The sequence below is a fragment of the Pezoporus occidentalis genome, unplaced genomic scaffold, assembly GCF_034315485.1.
Source record: "Pezoporus occidentalis ecotype Australia unplaced genomic scaffold, CSIRO_AGI_Poc_V1 ctg142, whole genome shotgun sequence".
NCBI classification, from domain to species: Eukaryota; Metazoa; Chordata; class Aves; order Psittaciformes; family Psittacidae; genus Pezoporus; species Pezoporus occidentalis.
The window spans coordinates 1,612,555-1,631,258 of record NW_026913230.1 but is presented as its reverse complement, the minus strand read 5'-3'; the positions used below and the strand labels follow the sequence as shown (position 1 = coordinate 1,631,258).

Genomic DNA, 18,704 nt, shown 5'->3' with positions numbered 1-18,704 from the left:
AAAAAACAAGGCTAAAGGATGCCTCAGGCAGTGCCAGCAGAGCCTTAGGAAATGCCATGCCAGGGCTCAGGAGAACAAGTATTCAAGCCCCAGTTTTTGCACTTCCTCGCTGCATCTTTACCTGTAGGGCTGAGAGTCAGGAGGAGACCAATATGGGGAAAAGAAATGAAACAGCACTACACAGACCAGGATCTTGCAGATAACGGGTTGAACATTGGGATGCCACGACAGCATTGCTCTGGAGTAGCACCCACCTCATTAGCTGGGATGCAGCTTCAATTCTGGGCAACAGGAGTGAGCAGTCATGCAGGAGACATAGGCAAGGGTGCACTTGAAGTAAGCAGAAGCACAGGGCTGAACTAAAGAGTATTCATTAGGAAACATCAATCAAATAAGATGCTGCACTTGACTGTTCATAGTACAGGGGGCAAAATCCCCAGCACACAAAAGCCCAACACCCCAAAATGCAAGCTCATGTGGCTCTCTAACAACCTCCTTCTTTCTTGCGAGCTCTTACAGTGGCATTCAATGTCCCCATGATTTATATCTGCACAACCCACACAGGTTTGTCACAAAATACCCCATCACCTGAATTTTCTGCTTCAGGCCTGACATCCCCTACTCAGCAGTGCTGCTCCCCTCTGTGTCTGCAATCCTCCAGCCCTGGGGAGGTGGGAAATGACGGTGAATCAGAAAAGCCTGGCACAAAAGGGTCATGCAAAGCAGAACTCCATCAGCTCCGGAGCTGAAAGCGGTAAGGGCAGAAAGGCAAAGAGAAGGGAATGTAGGCCTCGTTGCTAGATAGATCATTTATTAAAGTGAAATTCAGCATTGTATCTTTGTCAGACAGTACAGAGTTAAAGTTTCATACACAGTGGAAGCAGGACATCTCCTACACCTCAGAGAAATGAGTTCTACAGTTTTTGCTATAAGTTACTAAGTTGCTTTAACAATACATAGCTATATTACACAGTTAAAAATACAAGGTGTCCAAAACATTTGGCATAAGATCAGCACAACACATGGAGGCCAGAAACAGAAGAGGGAACAGTTTTTGTCTCCTGGTAAGCCTGCTGAAAGACTTCAAGCCACACTGAAAGTTACCTGCTATTCACCTCCCTTGCACACTAGCTATGGAGTAAACCCAGCCCTGTTTGGGCTCAGCTAAAGGGCTCCTTGAGCCTCCTAATGCACAGGGTGGCTGCAGAGTCGCTTGCAAGGGAAGTTCAGGTTTAAGGCAGGAGCCTCCCCCTTTCCCCACACTTCAATTCATTCCAAACAGATGTGTTCACCAGGAAGTCCAACCCGCAAGACCAGGGATAGCTGTGAAAAGTGCAAGGAGTATCTTACATCCTAACAGTTCATCTGCACTTTGAAAGTGGAACATGAGAACTCCCTGACTTGATAAGCTAGAGATGGTTAAAGGGCAGCAGTGACAAGAGGAGTGAGGCATCAATAACATTCCTTCACCTTTAGGACTCTTCAGTCAATACTTGGGGCAGTACAAGGACTCCTTTTGTACAGGAGGCCGCCTTGTATTGCCCACTTGTTTAAACTGTACAGGCAAAGTGACTCTAGTGCTCTAGGGAAGTGTATGATCTGCACATTTAAATAAACAGTCCCTCAGCAGACCATTTCTCTCCCCTCCAACTGCAGTTACTGCTGAAGCTCTCCCATTGGTATTTACATTTGGCTCAACCAAAAGATGTAAAGTGCACAGCTCCCCCCTTCTTCCCCTCTCATAAAACATCCATTACAAGAGCTAACACTGAACAAATCCTCCTCCACGCTGCTAACTGTTGTTCAGTCTCTCTGTGGGCCATGTCCTGTTTCATCTCTGTGCCAACATGACCCCCTTGAAAATACACACTCACTGTGGGTTATTGTGGCTCTTGTTTTCAAAGCCTCTCTGAATCCAGCTTGCACTTCAAACTAACTTGAAATGCCAGACTTGCTGTGTTGTGGTCAAGTCTTGCACACCAGGGCATCTAGTGGTCTACAGCCACATTACTAAGGAAAACCAAGACAACAGAGTACTGGGGACAAAAGGTACAAACCTGCCCACTCTGGTTTTCTCAGGCTTGAGCATCTAAAGTGCCTGGCAAAAGAAACATTAACTTTTAATGCCATTGTTTACTTCATGTTATACAATATTCTTTGCAATGCAGAAACTCAGACCCTGCATTCTAATACAGCCTCCTCAGATAGATTTGCACTTTTCAGCCATCAGACTGCCACCGACTCGAGTCTTCACATGCTTCCAACTCCCTCGAGTTGAGCTCAAGCCGATAACTACCAGCAATGATTTCTTCTTCTTCCTTTAAAGTGAGCAGAGGGTCAGCATACAGGATGGAATTAACCCCAGAAGAGATGTTTCTGCATTATTTGGATCTCATACTAATGGCTTTGGATCTATTCAGAAGTCTAATGAAGTTAATACAACTCTTCAATGCGAATTGAATTAGGCAATGTAATTGAATTAGGCTCTGTAATGGCTGGAGAGCTTCAAAGACGATTCCTCTGCCCCAGGGTGAATATCACCTATGCAGGCTTGTAAGAAATAAGCTTCCACTATTAGAAATGGAAGATGACATCTGGTCATCCTCCATGCCCCCAAGGCTTGTGCTCCATGGTTCAAAGCTAGACAGAATTTAAGGCCCATCTGTGAAAAGCAAAAATGTAAAAGGAAAAACAAACTCATCATACCAGCCAAAGCGATTTGGGTCTTCCACCTTTCCAACAAGTCAGGTCTAAAAGTGCTGAGCAAATGTCCCACCTCATGGCTTCACAAGTGTGAGGTTCAAACACATTTACTTTGAAGTTTAAACCAAAAAGAAGTTGGAAAGTCGTTTGTTGTTTAATTGGCATGCAGCATAAGGAATCAAATACACAGCATGGTTTCATACAGAACGACAATTGCATTGTTACGTTTTCTGGTTATTAGACACTAAATGCTTTTCAAGAATCACAGGCACCCTGAACATGGATATTGCTACTGAATTGATGTGTGATTTCAGTTTATAGCATGGGAGCCATAGAGTGGCTAACCCTTCCAACAAGACATCGGCTTCTTTTTGCTCAAGGCGTTCAGCTCAGTTGAGAACAAGGTAATAAGGCATTTGCAAGGGTTTATAAGGCTGTGGGGTCCGACAGCCAAAGATTCTTCTGTTTCTTTGGTGTCTTGCCTCCAAGCTTTCCACCTTATAAACAACTGCTAATGGCTGGTAAACATCTCTTCATCATCACACTTCACTAAGAATTTCATTTTTCTTCCCAAAAAAGGTATAATTGCTTTAAGAGTGACCCAACAGGATCACATTTCACATCAATTGACTATTTTAAGGAAAATAAAAATAAGTTTCCTGGATACCATCTCTGCACAAAAGCATTCCAGTGAATACACCTGAACAGATGGAACCTGCCACCGTATTTCCTTGAAACGAACCATTTTGCTGCTGGCTGCTAAAACACCCCAACAGATTTATTTACTCTTAGGAATAAAAGAAAACAAAATACAACAAAAAAAGAAGGTAAATCCCAAACAAACTACATTTTTTTACAGTTTTGGTCTAGAAGTTACAACGAGGCATAACCCTCTCACCTCAGAAACTCATTTTCCCTTAGTAATACCCTCTGATTACACGAGCACTTTGATGATCACCCATGCAGTCAGAGAACCCTCTTAGCTATCTGTCCTGAATGAGAGAAGCCAGATCATGGTGACTGATGTGAGAATTACTCCACCCTTTCTATAAGGAAAGGACCAGTAATTAGGAACTTCTTAAACATTCACGTAATACCGACAAAAGACATTCTCTCCTCATTCCTTGAACCTCTCTCGTCTGATGTTCTTAAAAATCCATACTGGATTGAACAAGGAAATGCTGAAACAATCACACTCTCCAAAACTTCACAAATGGGATGTGTACCATAACAAGAGTATTTCTGCCTACGACACAGGACTGAGACATGTCAAAGTTTGTTGAACACATTTTTGGAGTATTAGCAAATGCTTCAGAGCTGATGTGAACAGCTTGCTTTAAATTATGACTTGAATTTTAAAGAGACCCTGGGAAAGCTTCAACAAGAGCTTCACCATGTGAACCCTTCATACCTTCTGAAGCAGCACTGAGCTGCAATCATGGTGTGTATCTAGCTCTTCAACAAAGCTTCATCCAGTTTCAGAATAGTAAAACCTGCCATTGAGAAAATGTTAGCCAAAGTTCTCTACTGTTCAGTTCGTTGCTTAAGGCTTGTTGAGAATATACTCTCTATGTGTAGTCTTGGCATCTCATAACAGAATGGAGACATCAAAACAGCAAGAAAGAGTGGTGCTTTAAATTATGACATCCCCTTGAAGAGACTTGAGGTCACTGGAGAACAGTCAGTCACAACCAACACTTTCATAAGCTCCTTTTGCCAAAAAAAACACTGCATTGTTTGTAAGGACACCTTGGCTTTAAATAACAATATCAGAGCGATCTCCTCTTACAGTGCCCAGTTACAGAGCACCAGCATCCTCCACTCACACAGCTCTTACGAAAGCACATGTGATGCTCATAAAAGGCAAATGCTTTGATACTTCTTGCCCATTGCAAAGAAAGATGAAATGCATCATGCTCCACTCAGGTCACTCTCCCAGTTATGGTACTACACCCATCAGCATAAGTCTGCTTTTACCAAAGGAGACTGCTGAGCCCACTGATCGACAGCAGTTTTGTGACACCTGCTGAAGAGCATCTTCAGTATAAAATTCATTTGTGACTGATACCTGATCTGACACAGAGATTAAGAGACAGATGTCCCTGTTTCACCTACCATCACTGAGCCTTGAATACAAAGGAAATGAGCATAAGTGAATTAAATGAGCATTTCTACCAACAGGACCAAACCCAGCAGATAAGCTGTATTTGCCTTAATACCACATTCTGAGGAAAAGCAGAAGTTTTTAAATGCTTACAGACAATTAATTAGCGAGCTCTGAAATAAAAGAAATTAGAAAAAGAGATTGCAGAGAATTGTTTGGCATCCATGTCAGAAGGGGGTGGGAGGAAGCATGGTTAAAGAAAAATAAATCAATTTCACACTAGTGGAGCTCACGGGAGCAGATTTGGTGAGCTGGAGCAGCTGTATAAGATTGGGACTTGAAGCACTGACTCAAGGCAGGACAGACCATGTGCAGGTGGGGAGCAAACTTCAGGCAAACTTCTGGCCCATGCAACTCAATAATGGATTTAATCTCTGTCGCTGTTCCAGTCCTCGGCCAAGACAAACTGCAGTGGTGGCTTGTGATGCAGTCTGAATTCAGCGGGAAAATTCCATCTGTGATCTGAATTGCACTGAGATGCAGATTTCCAGAAATGGTTTAGAACACTGAGCTGACAAACTCCACAGTCCTGTGGGTTTACTTGGTTTCTGCATTATCCTCATTTCTCTGTTCCAATGTGACTTTGAAATGAGGGGAAGAAGTCTTCAGAAACATGCTGGGCACGTGTTTCCCAACACTCCTGATAACAATGTCTATAGCTTTTTCTGTCATCCAGACTTACTGCATTTAAAAAAAAATTTACAATATACTTCAGCAGTTTTTATATACCTAAAACGCACAATACCATCTGTTCCTTCAAGGTCTCTGTTATCCCAAGTCTTGTTCATCTTCATTCTAGTTGCTTGCTACCTTCCGATTTCTGGTCCAGCCTGCTCTTGTTGTTCTTCACCATATAGATGAAATATGCAAGCGTCTCTTTCTCATTCACAGGAATATTCCTGAAGTGACGACTGACAGTCTGGAAGGACAACATGGAAAGAGACAGAAAGTCTGACATTAAAAAGTAGAAATAATCAGAACAGGGTTTCTCTTCACTTTCCAAAAACGATTTTATGGCCACTGAGCGTAATATACTTCTAGTCAAACATGCACCAATTCAAACTGTCAGTCCTCATTTACCTCTCTCTCTTTACAGCTGGAATGTGCCTATGAACACAACACAGTTTTGCTATGTCAGCAGTATTTGTAGCCAACCTACAAGTGAAATTTGGAAGCCAGAACGTCCTCCTGCCAAAGCAGTGTGGCCTCTCCTAAGTGACATTTCATGCCAAGATTATCTAGAGAGCAAGTTCTCCCTGCAGCTCAGTATTCTAAAGGAGAGTGTCAGAAATACTCAAACACTTTGATGTGTGAACAAGATGTAGCAAAGTTTTAGAATCCAAAGGAAAATGCATCGGATAAGTTTTCACTGAGAGGAACACCAGGGGATTTGCAAGGGGAGGGTTAGGACTTGGTTAGGGCTACCCCTCTCTGGCACTGGCATAAACCCTGAACAATTAGCTGCTTTTTCCTCAAAAAATGAATGTCGAAAATATGGAGCTGGATGAGATCTGCTTCTCATATGGAAGAAGCTCTTTTTTGATACCCAACACAGCTCCAAAACTGGATTTTGATGCAGGCTGAGCAATAAGGCACTCCAAGAAGATTTATGGAAGTTTGAGTTTTCCTTACGGTGGGGTAGCAGCAGGAGTCTAAGAGCCTCAGGCAGCAGTGATTCAAGCATGGGAGCTGGACGAGGATCCAGCGTAGGGTCAAAGCTGCTCAGACTTCACAGGAAATCTGGGAAGTGTGTGACAACTTGAAGTTAGGCTCCCTTTATTTTCTGCTTGCACAGTAGCTTTATTTGTTTAACTCCTGGGCACATTCATGGTAAATTGCCTAAGTAAGTAGTCCTTCATGGCAGGAGGTAGCTGAGAGACAATGAACTGGTTAGGTAGAACATGACAAATCAGAGCTACTACTGAGGACATACACCCACCCTGCTTCACTTAACTTACTCCTACATGCACTACACATTTGCTGTATTCTGTATATTCATGCCCTAGCTGACTTTGAAAGAGAGCAAGACAGCATCTTGCTGTCTTTTTTGGTCTGCTGGCTTTTGTCTTTAAAGCAAAACAGTTTTGGGCTGTTGTGACAGCCTCAGCTTACAAAATCAACCTTGTTACCATTCAGTAACCACTACAGATTTTTCACTTTTACAGTTTAGAGAAGACTTTTCCCACTGAATGCCTTCAGATCAAGTCAGGAAAGAGAGCAGAGCAGATGCACATAAGCACAACTAGCTCAAATAACAGAGAGATACAGAGAGTCCTTTCTTAAGTAGTACCCCATATGGTGAGAAAGCAGCAGTAGAGGCCCTTAAGGAAAGAGCCTTTTATTGACTTAATACAGAATCATAAGACATCAGGACAAGGGAGGAAATAAGGAATCTGAAGTCATGGTCAGGGATTCTGCCTTTAATAATAAGCAATTCCAACCAGCTCAAGTGCCTGTGAGGAAAGAAAAACTAACAGGGTGTGACTAGTAGTGTCTAAGTCTCAGTTTCAGTCGAACAGCCATCTTCAGCTAACACACTGGCAACTGCAAACTAGGTTGTTTCTGCACCCTAAAGGTAACAGACTGTGCCTATGAACAAGGAGTGAAAGGAAGCAGATAACAGCAAGTTACTAAAACATACTTTCAAGAGCCAGCTTCCATGTCTTCCATGACTGTCTCAGGTGAAAACAAGCACACAGCTTTCTGTTGGTGTAATCTCCTGAAACGTTCTGCAGTGCACATGGTACGTACTAGCGAGTCACTACAGGCATTAGCACCCACAAAATAAGCGCGTGAGCAGAGGAGATAAAAAGTGTTTTAATAATAAAGGTAACACTCTCTCTGTCATCACTTACTTCTGCCAGCTGAGCCTTGTTGAGTCCAGGCCTAGTCTGCAACTTATAATGTCTCTTGTAACGTCGCAGGGTGTTCACCTGGAGCTGGAATAAGTCAACCTGGAAGTGATGCAGAGAAGAGGGGATGAGCACCACCTTTTGCTTGTTATCAGGCAGAAATGTTGTGGTATATAAAAATAATGCTTTCTTCCCCAACAGGACTCCTCCCTGCCTGCATTCAGCACCACATCAGCTTGCCTTACTGACAAATCTAAGTATATTTTGTATCTGTTAATGTTGAAGGACCAAAACAGCCTCAGGGAAATAGAAAATTTTGTTCTGGTTCACATGCTGTCAACAGAATTGCTGGCCAATTTCTGTTCTCAATTACACCTCTGCAACCTCCAAGCAGAGAGGAACTTTTTGTTCCCACAAGGTTGAAAAAGCTCACACATGAAATATCAATTTAGCAGGCACTGAACAAATGGCTTCTGACATAAAACAGAGTGCAGAGACAGGGAAGAAATGAAATTCAAATACTTAAATGGGAAGTGCACAGTTTAAAAGCAAAGCTGGGGGAGGTTGCAGGAAGGAAGATGAAAATCATGTGGAAAATGCCGTGTTTCAAAGACAAAAGGAATTTCTGCTGAAAACTAAGAAGAAACTGACATTAAAGCTGACACAGTGCAGAGCTCCCTGATCAGTTAGGTGACGTGCATCCCTCAGTTTTTAACCACCAAATACCCCGCATGCTCTACAGCACTAACATTTTTAGGTCTTCACCAATCATCCTGGCAATTAACATAAAGCCTGTATAGGAAAGGTTTGATGGAGAACCTTTTAGAATGGAAACACAAACAGCTACAACAAAAATCAGGTATCCTTAAAAAATACACAAACCAAAAACTTGCTATTCCTTCAACGCTTCCACACCGGAGGAGTGTGGACAGAGCTCTGCAGCCAAGGCAAGGCTCTGCTGCAAGGCGATTTTTGGTGGCTTCCCACCCCCCCAATTAAACTGCTTTTTGTCAGTAGAGGTGGCATTTCCAGCAGAGGGCTCTGCTGAGGTGGCCAGAACTCTGAACATCACCTCTGGGCAACTTTCTGCCATGTTAGCCGTACCAGAAACATCACCAAAGCAAATATCACACACAGTGGCACAAAGGAAGAGGTTATTCTAGAGTTCTGCAACACAGACAACCTCCCCCAGGCCTATTTCCTGCAAATAAAGAGGTTACAGATTATCTGAGGGTTGTTTTGATTAGTGCCAAAAATCCCATCTATGCAAAGGTCTGGAAAAGCTAAATATCCCTGGATAACAATTACCCAAACATGGAGAGAGTGACCTACTGAATCCCCTAGTGTACCTGCAAAACAATGCATAGGAAGGTAACAAAGAACCGTACTGGGGCCTCAGTCACCACTGAAAATACTTTACTTTTAAGTAAGAATTAGTACCCAATATTGTTTTAACAGCTCTGTTTGGAAGCAGTACATAAATGAAGCTGTGCAGTTACCTTATTACACCTCTTTTTATAGAGAACTTTACATGAGGAAAGAACTCACACAGAAATGAAGAAAACTGGGACATTTTCACACATCAGAACAAAAGTATCCCTTAAAAGTGAGAGCAACTCCACAGCAGTTTCAGTGGAGCTGCAATTTGTCAGTGCTTTCTGATATATGAAAACATCCAAGAGAAACTTCAACATGCTCAAAAGCAGCTTACACCCACTTGACACCTACTAACCTCCGGGACATCCGTTTCATGCTCAGGAGAGTCACCCCCATCATCACTTGTCTTCCTTTTTCTTTTGTTTCGGACACTTTGGATGAAGTTCTTGTGAAAATCACAAATATACAGATGCCTCACCTAAGGACCAGAAGCGGTGAAAAAGCAATCAAACCAGGTACTGCAGAACAGCATTCAACAGCAGCCACTTCCATAGCAGCATTACAGGTGACTGGTATGACTGCCTGCCTCATGACGGTAAGGAATTTCTCATCTTAAAGCCCAGGCCTGATATTGCCCTCTTGAGTTAGAGATAATTTACATTACAAACATGAAAAGCAAGGAAAATGAAGGACTGGAGAGCTTCAGCTCAATCTCTGCAGATAATATATTTCTTTTTTTTATGGTTGCAACTGTATGTCAGGAAAAAAAACCCCAGGTAATTGTGTGGAGGAAGAGCATTTGCTTCAGAACTTACTAGCAGGTAACTACCAAGAAAAACATTATTCTGAGCTACACTTCTGAACATTCTGGTTTGAACAGTACAGAAGATTATTAATGCAAGTGTTTTAAAATCTAGACCACATAGAAGTTAGGTAATTACCTCAATTCAAACAAACAAACCAAAAGAAAACGTCTCCTACAGCTTATCCTGCCTGCCACAGAACCCCCTGTTTAACAAACATCTCACTAAACTTAGCATATAGAAAAACAAGAACCACAAATGACCAGTATTACTTGGTACCTGTCAGGCAAAAGCCACAGACACCTGATATTTAAAATCACTTTATGCAGACAGCTTCACATGTTCCCCTCATTTTGAGTTACTAGTCTGATTTCCTCTTTATTTCTAAAGCCTACATCTGTCAATAACGAATCATTCCTAGAGTGAAAGAAATTACTATTCCACTAGACAAATCTGCTGAGGACTACAACCAGGAGAAATAATCTGGGTTTTAATAAGATTTTATTTCAAATTGAGTCACTCTCTTCCCATGATGTGATGCATTCAGGCTGTCAGAAACAGAACCAGCCAAGCAGGGAACCTGCCAAACAGTCCAAGACAAAACTTCACCTTTTTGTTTCTTATTTTAATGGTTTTAATCTTCAAAGATCAGATAAGAAAAGCAGAACTCCATTAACTGAGCTGCTTCGGAGAAATTCCTTCTGTACTCTTTGACAGGCTGCTTTGCTCTACCTATTTCTCTACTTGGCAAGCGACCTGTTTCTATCTTGAGCTGACAGCTGTCACTTAATGTCACTAAGGGGTCAGCAGCAAATCGAGCTGCTCAGTGCCGACCAGCCAACAAGCGTGCAGGTGCCCTGGTGAGGAGGCAGCACACCTCACTTTGCCATCAGACGCAGTAATAACCTGCCTTAGGGGAACAGGAATTCTTAGCAACTAAAAGAAAACCGCCAGTGAGCCCGAACTCCAACAGCAACCCATTCCGCTGATTCCACCTAGCTGCAGCAGCGGCTTTCGATATGAAACCGAAATTAAACCCGAGCTATTACCTCCGAAGCAAAGGTCCCTTCGCTCCCCCGATCATTATGTGCTCCCCACCGCATGAAAGCTTCCCCTCAAACACCGTTTTCAGCGCTGCTTCATTAACCCTCAGGAGACAACCAAGGAGAACAGCCGTGACTTCGCCCCGGCACGTTCTTCCCGAGCCCCAGCGTGGTAACGCTGCCGATGGGAAAACGCGGTACAGACGAACCGCCTTCACCCCGCAGAGCATCGCACCCGTGTCCCCACGGCTCCTGGGGTACAGTGACCCCCCTTGAGGCCACGGGAGGGCTCAGCGCGCCTGGCAGGGCAGCAACTTCCCGCCGGCGGCCTCCCCGCAATGCGGGGCCGGGCCGTAGAGGGGGTGTCCTTGGGGTCCCATCGGTGCCCACAACTCACACTTTTGTCGATGTCCAGCTTCAGCTTCTTCTGCGAGATGCTCTTCTGGATCCTCTTGCTGAAGGACGCGTTGCCGGCGGGGCGCACACAGCGGTCCCCGTCGTCGATGAGGCAGCAGCTCTGGCCGTAAAAGGGGGCGGCGGGAGGCCCATCCCGGCTGTCCTCCTCGGTGCTGAAACCATTCATCGCCCACCTGCCCGCCCCTCACCCCGCCCGGGGAGCCGACAACCGGGGAAACACTCGCTGCCACCGTCACCCCGCACCCTCCGGGGGGGACCCCGGCACCCCCGCAGGGGGCCCCCCACTCTTGCCGGGGCCCCCTCAAGGGGGACCCCCCCTGAGCGCCGGCAGGGCAGGGCAGGACAGGCCGCGCCGGGCCCCCCAAGCGCCGCGGCCCGCGGGGACCCCGCACGCACAGCTCGCACTCACTCACACACACACACACACAAAACCGCCTCCCCGGCAGCGGAAGTCCCGCCCCCCGCTCCTGCAGGCGGGGTGCTGGTTGGGCGATGCTGCTCGAGGGGCGGGGCGTACACCGCCGCTCCGCGCTCCTATTGGTGGCAGGCAGCGCCTGTCTCACAGCCACAGAGCGGCGCCGGCCCGCCTCCCCTGTAGCCCGGCAGCCGGAAGGTCGGCGGGAGAGCGGGGGGAAGCGGCGTTGCCAGGCACCGCAGTGACACCTCCCTGGCCCCGGTTCACCTCGGCGCGGCCCGGGCAGCGGCACCGGCTCCCTGGGCTCCGCCGGCCTCCTCCCGCCGCACAGCCGGAGCGCCCCGCCCGAGCAGCGGCTCGGCCCCGCCGCCTCGTACCGGCGTGTTCCGTAAGCGCCGGTTCTCGACTGCAGTCTCCACATAAACCTCCCCGGTGGCACGTAGGTAGGAGAGCCCCTGGCTGACAAACCAAATCTGTGTTTCCGAGGTATAAGGTAGGGAAAGGGAAAAGTTGGAGCTGGAAAAGCAGTCCCAGAGGTGAACTTTTCTGTCATTGTCAGAGAAAAGAAAAACCAACCCAAACCAACCCTATAAAAGGGGCAAGAAGTGCGGGGGAAAGAAATTCTTACTGATCTGTGGGGTAAGATGTTGGTTCTGGAAGCACTGTGACCTCTGTAATGCAGACAGCAGATGCTGCTGTCAGAGCTGCATGAGCAGCTGTAAGTGGAGAAGGATTTCATCTTCCCGAATAGAGGAATTTATGTACAAACAGGAAAAAAGGTTCTATAGACTAAAATCACTTCAAAGCGTGGAAGCCTGGATGCAGAACAGCGTGTTCTGCATGGAATGAACTGTGCTAAATCACACACACAAAATAGCTTTGGAAGAGACTCCGCCAGCTCTCGGCCATTGGATGATCCTGCTCCACATAGGAGACATCTCATAACGTGCTCTGCTGAAACAGATTGAAACATTAAAATCCCTGATGTCAAGGCAGTCCTTGCAATACCAAACACAGAACAAACCTGGGGGCCCAAGGGCAGTTCTGCCTCATGTCTCACAGTTACTGCTGGTGCCCTCAGGCAATTACTTTCTTTTTTACCTTGGGACATGCAAAGAACCACAGTGCACTGTCCTGGGAACACCAGTGCCAGGAGCCAGCTGCTTCAGTGGGAAGGTGGAAACAAGTTACCCACAGACCAAGAAACAGCAACCAGCAAAGACCCTGAAAAAATCAAGATGACAATGCTTGTACCAGCCCCTGGCCATGTTACCTGGGATGTGCATGCCTCCACACACTCCTGGCAATACTCACACAGTCCCTTGGCTTTGGGAAAAGTCTGACAGTGATCTCAGGGCTCCCACTCACAAGCTTTCGAGGCTTAGCTTTGGATTGGGTAGAAACAACGTGTGATGAACTGACCACAACCCACATTCCACATCTCCCTGCACCATTGGGGGAAGGTGGTGGAGAAAATCAGGAGCAAAGTTAAACCTAGGAAGAAGGGAGGGGTAGGAGGAAGGTGTTTTAAGATTTGGGTTTGTTTCTTGTTTTCCCACTGGTTTGATAATAAATTAAGCTGATTTCCCCAAGTCAAGTCTGTGATGGAAGCGGGTGAGTGAACTCTCCCCGTTTTTATCTCAACCCATGAGCCTTTTGTTATATTTTCTCTCCCCTGTCCAGGTGATGAGATGGAGCAGCTTTAGTGGGCACCTGGTGTCCAGCCAGGGTTAACCCACCACAGTCTTATCTCTAATCAACCAGGAGGCTCAGGACATTTTACAGAAGGAGTCTCCTGCCATTCGGGAAGCTGAAAGCACAGACTGCAGGGACAAATGCTAACAGCAGCCAGTAGATAAAAGGAACATGCTCAAAACATGCAGGAGTTGCTCCTGTCCCTGAGAGGAGATTCTGGAGGTGCTCCCTGGACTATTCATCTGGAAGCTGGCTGGAGACACTGGCAGTATCACTATTTCATCTTGGGCTACAACCTCTGAGCCTATGCAAACAGGAGGACTTTAAGTTGCTTTGCAATGCCCACTCAAAGGCAAGTCCCTGGTTTTGTCAGTGTTTGCTAATTCAGTGCTGAGAACCCCCAGCTCTGGCAAACACAATGACACCTCGTTCAGCCTTTCAAAAAGGGAAAGAAAGGTGCATGGAGGTGTTTGTGTAATTGCACTTTATTTCAGCACATTTATCCTCATGGGAACCTCAAGATTTCACAGTCTGCTAGTCCAGAACTAGCTTGCTGTGAAATAAACGGCCTCATAGAGGCAATCTTTATTAGGTATCTATCACTAACCCAATCCAATAATTCCTGGTGGGAGCTGCAATGAAGTGAGAAACAGTGTTTCATAAACCCATCATCACCCAGGCAGCTTTAGTGCCCTGAAAGCAGTTATGTCCTGCTCAGCTGAGGCAGCCCCCTAAGCAAATGAGGGGAACTTGCACAGGTCTTTAAACCTTAGCTGGAACAGCACTACCCTCTAAAGACAGGCCTGCAATGTAGCTGTCACCTGGAACTTACTGGTTTAATGGAGCTGTTTGGGTTCCTGGGACAGAAATGCCACCTCCCAGAAGGTCTTTGCTGCCAAAGATGTCCTGGGAAGAAGCCTTTTGTATTGTTTTTATACCTCCAGTCTGTAATCAGACCATTTTCAGTGTCTGTCCCTTGAGGACCAATGCCAAACACTGCCCCAGCACCATCCCCCAACCTCACACACTCTGCAGTGTCTTTCTAGGGTGGCACGTACTGAACTTGCTAAAACACTTGCACTGTTCCAGCTTTTGGCACATCCTCCCCTTGGGAAATGGTGCTGTGGCCAAGAATCACAGCAGTATCTTCCCTTGGGATCACACTTCTATCATAGAATCAACCAGGTTGGAAAAGACCTTTAAGACCATAAATTCCAACCTTGCAGCTGACTGCTGCTCCCCCCAGAGTGAGCTTTTCCTTCCCTTCCTTTCCAACTGTTGACTTTCCCACATGCACATTTTTCCATGTTTGTTCTTGTATTCCACAGTTTTTCACCCCATGGAGTTAAGTGGGGAGCACCAGGAAGGCCACAGCAGAAATGGTGACAGCAGAAAGTGCTGAGGGTCCCAATGGGAGCACGGTAGGGCCATGAGCAGCCCATAAACTTCCTTGAACAACAGCTCTCTCTGCATGGAAGATCAGAACACAAAGAGGACAGTGAATGGTTAAAACCCCTTGCCTACAAACCGAGGGGTAGGATGGATCTTCAGCAGTTGCTCTGAGGCAGATACCATCAGAAAGAAGGACGACAGCTTCACCCCTAGACCACAGGAATGGGTAGGTCAGACAAAACACACGTATAAGCTGAGGTCATTTTAACATCTTGTGCTCCTGGCTGTGTATCTCAGCAGTAAACACACAAACTGCCTTTGAGAAAAGCTTCCTGTGCTGCTTGGCATACATGGCTGATGGCAGGCTTGGGAGGGAATGTCCCTGGCAAGGTGAGGCTCTGGAGAGGACAGCAGGGCCATTGCTCTGAGGACAGCAAAGGTCACCAGCCAGGCATGGCAGTGCTTGGTTGGAGGACAAGGCTGCCTGGGTCCCTTGCCTGGAGTACTCACACACAGGGAGCAGCCGCCAACTACACTCAAAGCTGCTCCCTATGGAAAACCAGCTGTAGCTTTGACCATGAGGCACACACCGTAGCAGATGATGCTCCAGCACTGTGTCTTCTGGGACTGCTTCAACCTCGGGGATTTTTACTTACTTAGTTGCTAATTAACACAAACTGATAATCAATAGTTTAATTACTGAGAAAAAAAGAACATGTATACTGAAGTAAACACCTTTCCTTCTTCTTTTGGCTAAGTTTACTCTGCTCCTCTGCATCCTATCAGCAAGGACTGTCCATGGCCACTATCTCTCAGGGGGGTCCTACCTCAACACAAGTCACCCACCATGGCCATAGTCCCTTTGGGACTGCACCGTTGGGCATGGAACACTTCCTTCCACAACCTATCTCTCTCCAAATCTCCTCCAGCCTTATCCACATCTTAAATTTCTCCTCACGTGTCTCCTCCACACATGGCTGTGGTTCTTTAAACTTGTCTGAGTTGAAGTTCTGCAGGGTCCTGCGATGGGCTGGAGCTTTGGGGCACAACACATTGATCCCAGTGGCCCAGGAAGCACCTGTGAAGGACAGACACAGAGGTGCCCACAGGCATCTCTGCAGCCCCAGCTGCCTGTGTCTGCCTTGGGCATGACCACAGTAAACCCTGCAGTTATGCCTCATGCAAAGGGCAGCCAGGAAGGATGCTTCCCAGGGGGACAAAGGAGAGCAGTCTTTTATGTGGCAGGAAGCCTGTGCTGGGGAAACACCAGACCAGGGTAACTGAGCTTACTGTCCTAAGAAGCAGAGAGAAGGGAGCAAACCAGGCAGGGACAGTCATTTTGGCATACACAGTTTTCAGAAAACACATTAAAAATTTATTTTAAATATATTATAAAAGGAAGTCCATTCAGCTTTAAAAACACTAGGCATTCTATCCATGATTCCCAGTTTATGAAAGCTACTACATTAAAGTGCTACAAGTCCTTTACCACCCCCAGATATTAGGCTGTTTGTCCTAATATGCACAAAATAAATATACACTGATTCAAGAGGCACCATCCAGTTTTACAGATAAAACGCATGCAGTACAAGGAATAGACAAACCTATCACCGAGATCCTGGAGAATGCATTTTGAAACCAATTCCTTTCTCCACCCTAGAGGCTACAGCTATTTGTTATTGTTATCAAATGTTTTAGTCTATTAGTTCTATCAGTTTTATCTTGTTTTGTGGTCGAAGTTCACATTTGCTTGCTTAGTAATCGGGATTAGGACTTTAGAGTTGGACTAGTAGATTTGAGACCACATAGATCCAGTGGCTTTATAATGGCCTTTGGGACTGTTTGTGATTTCTGATTTGGATACTCAGAAAGTAAAATGCAGGATCTTGCATGCTGGTGAAATGCATGAGCCTTCACCATGAGGTGGAACATCCAACAGCTAACCGGGACACTCCCTGATCTAGCTTTGGTTGTTACAGCGTACCGAGAAGAAGCTGCCATCCTTTCCAAGTCTTCCTACTAGGAGTGACATCCCCCTTCCCCGAGTCATTACTGGTATTGATTTAACAAAGGAAACCCCAGAGCTTCAGAATTACTGTCGTTCACACAGATTTTGCACTTACAAGTTGGACATATTAGAAAACACACACAAACACAAACACAGCAAGAGTCAAGCTTTCTCTGACATCCTTACCTCCCAACCCCTTTCCCTCTCTTCTCTTGTCCAGCAAGGCACTAGGAAATGGTTCAAGTTTAAGCATTTGCTGTACATTTACATTTTAAAAGGCACATCTTTATTTTAATGATGCTGAATTCCCCTTTCAGTAAGGCTCACGCATTCTTCTGTTACGATGTGGAAAAGAAAGTTAATTTCCCAGGCATGTAAAAAGCCACCTTGCACACACCAGAGCCTCAAACCTATTACTCTGTCTGTAGGCCCGAGAGATTAGCACCAGTATAAATCAACAACAGCTTCAAGAACAAATCGAAGTATTATCATGCAACATAACACACATCCAGGGATCCCCTGTTGTCTGGGATCCTGATACTTAAAAGCAGCAGAATTTATGCAGCCATGGAGAGAGGGGCATTTGAATGCTTTTGGGGGGAAAGATATGAAAACATTTATTTTGCATATTCAATCTCCAGTCTTGACTTGCATGCAGATGTGAAGATTCACTTATGTGTTCATGCTTTAGCAATCTGGCTTACAAATAACCAAAAGTAATTGGAATAATTAACCAGTAAAGGCTCAATTAAAGATGTAGATGATGAAATACAGCCTCTGTTTCTCAATCAGTGGATGTCTGGTTATATTAAGTCTTCTTATTAGTCAGCAAAGCCTCTAGGGTACTGAAAAGTATAATTAATGTAAATAAATTAATAGCTCAAAGCTCAGTGAGCCAGTCTGAATTGGTGAGGCACTGATCACACTCAGATCCCAAACCATCAGAGAACAGATCAGATGAACCGTACTGAGAAGGACCCAGGAGGACCACTCTCACTGAAGCTCCTGTTTCCCTGTACTGGTGGTTGGTTTTGACAACAGGAATTGGTTCAACAATTATCTAATCTTTCAGTGCAGACTGCTAAGAGCTTTCCTTTCCCTCCAAATTAAGATCACTAAGTGGTAAAAGACCTGCTCCTTACCGCAGCTCCCTCAGAAGCAAACGCCCAGCAAGCCAAGGACTCTTCACCAGGTGAGCCCAAGTACAAAGCAAGCCATGCATTTCCCAAACAGAAGCTAATCCTCTCATTAGGAAACTAAGACACACACAACTGCAAGCTGCAAGCAGAATGACCGACAGTCCATTCCTATAATCTGCTGATTGTGTCCCACTTTTAAACTAGCCCTGTGCATGGACAGCTTCTTGTTCCACAGGTATAAAAACATTCCTAAAGACATCTAGTCAGACCATCTAGTGATCCATAGTCAGCACTACTAGACTAATGAGAGCATTAACAACTTAAGGAAAGCAACAGACACAAAGCACTGGGAGGTGGTTCTGTCTCCCACAGAAATGAAAAGGGATCCTAATGACAAACACTGTAGTTACTGAGAACATAAGACGTCAACTCTGATGCTGGCCTCACTTCCATAGCAATACTGCTGTACAACTGTCACAAGGGAAGCCTAGAGCCTTTTTTCACTCCCAAAATGTTAAATACCAATGCATTTGGCAAGCCTGGTCCCAGCTGTAATGCAGTACCCATGTTCCCCTTGCTTCATGAATGCATGTACTGGGTAAGTCAGCGTGTGGCCTCAGCTGTGAGGATGAGAGAGGTGGGAATGAATTTGAGCCTTACAGTCAACATATCAGGCTTGAGAGGCAGATAGTTGTG

At 45.6% G+C, this 18,704-nt stretch overlaps 1 protein-coding gene across 3 annotated transcripts; it reads right to left on the bottom strand.

The window, feature by feature from the left end:
* Positions 1-794: 794 nt before the first annotated feature.
* Positions 795-11,813, bottom strand: SAP30L (SAP30 like). Of its 3 annotated transcripts, none has more exons than XM_062609963.1 (4): positions 11,340-11,810; positions 9,452-9,574; positions 7,723-7,821; positions 795-5,786 (listed from the first exon to the last, which is right to left on the bottom strand). In XM_062609963.1, exons 1-4 carry the CDS (start codon positions 11,523-11,525, stop codon positions 5,658-5,660), a joined length of 537 nt encoding a protein of 178 aa, XP_062465947.1. In that variant the 5' UTR covers positions 11,526-11,810; the 3' UTR covers positions 795-5,657. The 3 variants fall into 3 exon arrangements, with proteins under 3 accessions (XP_062465947.1, XP_062465949.1, XP_062465948.1); XM_062609964.1 differs by lacking the exon at positions 795-5,786 and adding an exon at positions 6,607-6,738 and having other exon boundaries at positions 11,340-11,812; XM_062609965.1 differs by lacking the exon at positions 9,452-9,574 and having other exon boundaries at positions 11,340-11,813.
* Positions 11,814-18,704: the final 6,891 nt, after the last annotated feature.